The sequence below is a fragment of the Egretta garzetta genome, unplaced genomic scaffold (genome assembly GCF_000687185.1).
Source record: "Egretta garzetta isolate BGI_Z169 unplaced genomic scaffold, ASM68718v1 scaffold72, whole genome shotgun sequence".
Classification (NCBI taxonomy): domain Eukaryota; kingdom Metazoa; phylum Chordata; class Aves; order Pelecaniformes; family Ardeidae; genus Egretta; species Egretta garzetta.
In genome coordinates this window covers 1,083,000-1,086,495 of record NW_009259032.1, presented here as the reverse complement: position 1 = coordinate 1,086,495, position 3,496 = coordinate 1,083,000, and the positions used below count along the sequence as shown (strand labels likewise).

The 3,496-nt window shown below is 45.8% G+C and overlaps 1 protein-coding gene across 1 annotated transcript in view; it reads right to left on the bottom strand.

Annotated features, from left to right (window-relative positions):
* Window positions 1-2,769, bottom strand: part of EIF4E (eukaryotic translation initiation factor 4E) — a 25,451-nt gene extending 22,682 nt beyond the window's left edge. Inside the window, exons 1-3 of the mRNA XM_035890352.1 lie at window positions 2,715-2,769; window positions 1,444-1,533; window positions 402-552 (exon numbers count right to left, since the gene is read on the bottom strand). Of these exons, the coding sequence (XP_035746245.1) occupies window positions 402-552; window positions 1,444-1,533; window positions 2,715-2,769 (296 nt within the window). The remainder of the gene's footprint in view (window positions 1-401; window positions 553-1,443; window positions 1,534-2,714) is intronic.
* Window positions 2,770-3,496: the final 727 nt, after the last annotated feature.

The window sequence follows — 3,496 nt, the reverse complement described above, 5'->3', positions numbered from 1 at the left end:
CAGCCCTGGAGGAGGCCGGGAGGTGGGATGCCTTCCGGCAACGGGGGGAAGAGGAGCTCGTAGGATGAGGGAGAAGGGAGAGGCGCTTCCCGCCTCTTCCCCTGGCTATCCCAGCTCTGCGGGAAGGCCTCTGTCAGCAGAGGTAGGCCCACCCCACCTAAGACCTCCTTCGTCTTGTGCGAGGATGCGAACGTGGAAACCCGCTCTACCCTCAGCCACCCCACGTCTGACTTCCCAGGCCTGTCAGCGGAGCTCGTTGGGGGCGTGTGGGAGAAGGGGAGGGAGAGGTGCTCTGCGGCCAAGGGAGGATGAAACGGGTTTGACGATTAAGCGTGCTCTGAAGCTTTGAACAACATTATGAGCGGGTTGCCAAGCTCTGGTCACCGGGCCCAACCATCTACAGCAGGGACTCGGTCAAAGAGTGCTCCAGATCCGACGTGCCCCCGTTTCCTTCTTGTGCCATGGGCAGCGTGAGAAGGTAACGCCTAGCCAGACCTCTTCCCAGCACGGAAACACAATGCAGCGTGTCGTCTTCCTTTGGTCGGGGTGCATCTGCAAGTAGAGAGGCAGGCTTATGCTCAGCATCTGTGTGTCAGGAGCAACTCTAAAGCTAGTTTACTAAAAAGCTGTATTTCTGGGAGAGCAATCATGCCTGTTCCTATTTGCTCAGAAGACAGTATCTCAAAACACAGAATCCTGAAAGGTGGAGCCCTCTCAAAGAAAGGAAAAGCCACAGATAGAAGGGCTGTCATTTTAAAACCGAGTGGCCTTAACACTTGATGCTGCTGACGTTTTGCTCCGCTGTTTTAGCTGACTCAGTCTCTTTCTACCACCAGTTACAATTATATTTCTGACCATAATAACAACTACAGGGGCTGCAGCAGCTACATTTTCCCCAGCCCTTGGCCCTCGATTGAATGAATTAGAAGTTCTGAGAAATTTATTCCAGCCACTGTGGAAGAAAACAATCGCTTTGCTGCGTGCAAATAGCAGGGTGCAGCCCTGCAGAAATCCAGCACAAAAGGAGACCTACCACAGCTGAAATTTGTGGTGGTTCCACAGGAGATCGGAAGGCTGTAAAAGATACCTGAATTGCCACAGCACTCCTAACTTATAAAAAGGGTCTAAAACTTAAATGGAGCTATTTTAAGAAATGAGATCTTTAGGCTATTTTAAGAAATAAGATCTTTAAGCAGTATAGTGGATCTGATATTTTGGACTGCTGTTCATGAGCAAAAATCACACCTGATCAGATGAACAGTAGAAATGCGGCAGTGCCAGAGGGTAACAGTGCGTTTGAGCTCCAAGTGGATTCCATGAGGAAAGGCTGTAGCAGCGCAGAATTCCTGTGATTGTCCAGAGAAAGGTGTTTTGTTTTCCTTCTGAAATGTTCCTGTCACAGGAAGTCTGGCAGGGGATCTGCACACATCCATTCCGCTTTACCTGCTAAGGAGTCAGCGAGCAGGGGGTTTTCAGGCTTTGAGAGTAGGTTCATTCCTGCATGCTCACGTAGTATCCCCTCTTCAAGGTGACCTAGAAATGGAGGCACAGCACAAAGAACAGGGAGTTTGTAATTATGGTGGTTAAAATGCTTTCAATTCCCCCTAGAAATCTACCCTTTAAAGCTCTGTCCCTTGACACCACTTTCCAGGCTCAGGACAGTATTGCTCATCTCATGACAGAAGGGAAGTAGGAAGTTGCATTCCTGGGAACAGAGGAAGTTAAAGGAGGTGACAGAGGGATTGAGACGCACCTTATTCAGCACTGAGTCTTAAGGTATCTCAGAAAGGTCTTGGGAAGAGGTGAGAGAAACAGCTGTTTAGGGGAGAAATGTGTGATTGGAAAGGAAGATTCCAGGTGCTTCAGACAGGTACACATTCCCTTGTCTGCTCCAAGCAGATGAGTTACCCCTTGGAAACGCAACTTACACACCACTTTTCTCCACGTGTAGGTTGACTCTTCAGGGAATTCAGTACACTCATAAGGCAGAATTTCCCCCTCCAAAAGTTTTGTTGACTCTTCCAGGTAGATCATATTTATCCAGGTGTCGCCTAGTTCTGTTGCCCACCGTAGTTTCTACTGATTGGCAAGGGAGAGAGAGCAGACTGCCTGTCCCAGCCCGTCAGGGACCCTGGCCTCCATGGAACTCTTTTTAAAAACTGACACCCCATTTTCCATCCTGCAGGCAGCGGGTGTCGGTACGCTTTTCAAACTGTACTTACACACACGTTAGCAATTTCCACCTGGTCCTAGTGGTTTCTTACCATTCATTTTATCAGTTTGATCCCTTCTTCCTTCAAAATCCCTTCAATTTCCAGGATATCCACTGGTGAATGCTGACTCAAACAGTTTATGGACTTCTCTGCAATGGCCTTGTTTTCTCTGAGTACTCATATTAATACCATGGTTATCAATTAGTCTAGCAGACTCCTGGAAGGCTTCCTGTTCCTAAGGACTGAAGAAAGATTATTAATTTTGATACCTTTGGGGGAAGAGGGGGGGCTCCAGTCTAACTGTTTTCTTACATTTGCTCTGCAGGAATATGTAGGGTTTCTATTTTTTTCATTGCAGTATTACTTCACCTTTTTCTTAAAGAAAGCTGTTTCTTGTTTCTAATAACCTCTAATATTCTATTTCTAATGATTTAATAATCTGTTTCTAATAATCTTGTTTCTTGTCTTGTTTTGAATAACCTCCTTTAGCCTGTTGTTTACCTGTGCTGTCTCCTTTTTGCCCATTCTCAAGCCTTCCTTCGTAAGCCAAGTGCATATAGACCTTAAGTTTCTAAAATGTGCGTCTTCAGATAGCTCCCTTGCTGCCTCTGAAAATGGAATTCAGCTGCACTTTTAAAATTACTTTTTAACAAACTGTTATTTTTACATAGTTCTCTTTTTGAAACCGAGGACAAATTTGCTGAATGTTTTGGCTGCTGCTGCTCCTGTAACAATACTGCATCAAAGCATGTTAAGGCAGTTGTCGCAGAATGGCTCTTCAAATATGAGATTTCAAACCAGATCCCAAATGCTACTCAGGGTGAAGTCAAAAGCTGTCTGTCTTCTTGTGAGCTTTCTTAGAAGCTGTTCCACCTAAGAGACGCTGAAAATGCCTGAACAGTCAGCCTCTGTGTTACACCTAGGCATACCATTTGTACAATCTGCATACAGGCAACAAAGTCTCCTGTTCCTGCTGTATTTTCTGCCCTTGCTGATCAGCTTGATCCTCCCTGACATTTCACTGTTAGTAAGCCGGGCCCAACATCAGGTTGGTTCATTATGGGACAAGTCAGTAATTATTTGTACTCCTCTAAAATCTCCCTCTTTAGGCTTACACACGTTAACCTATGCAGGTATTGCTTGATTTCTAACAAGTTTGTTAATTGGATTTGATCTAAAGCGCAGCTTTTCCAAAACCAAAATGGTTTTAAGGGGAGGTGAACTTCTGTCGCTCTGAAATCTGGCCAACAGAGACTAAAATGTTGCCTGGCTCTAACTGCTAT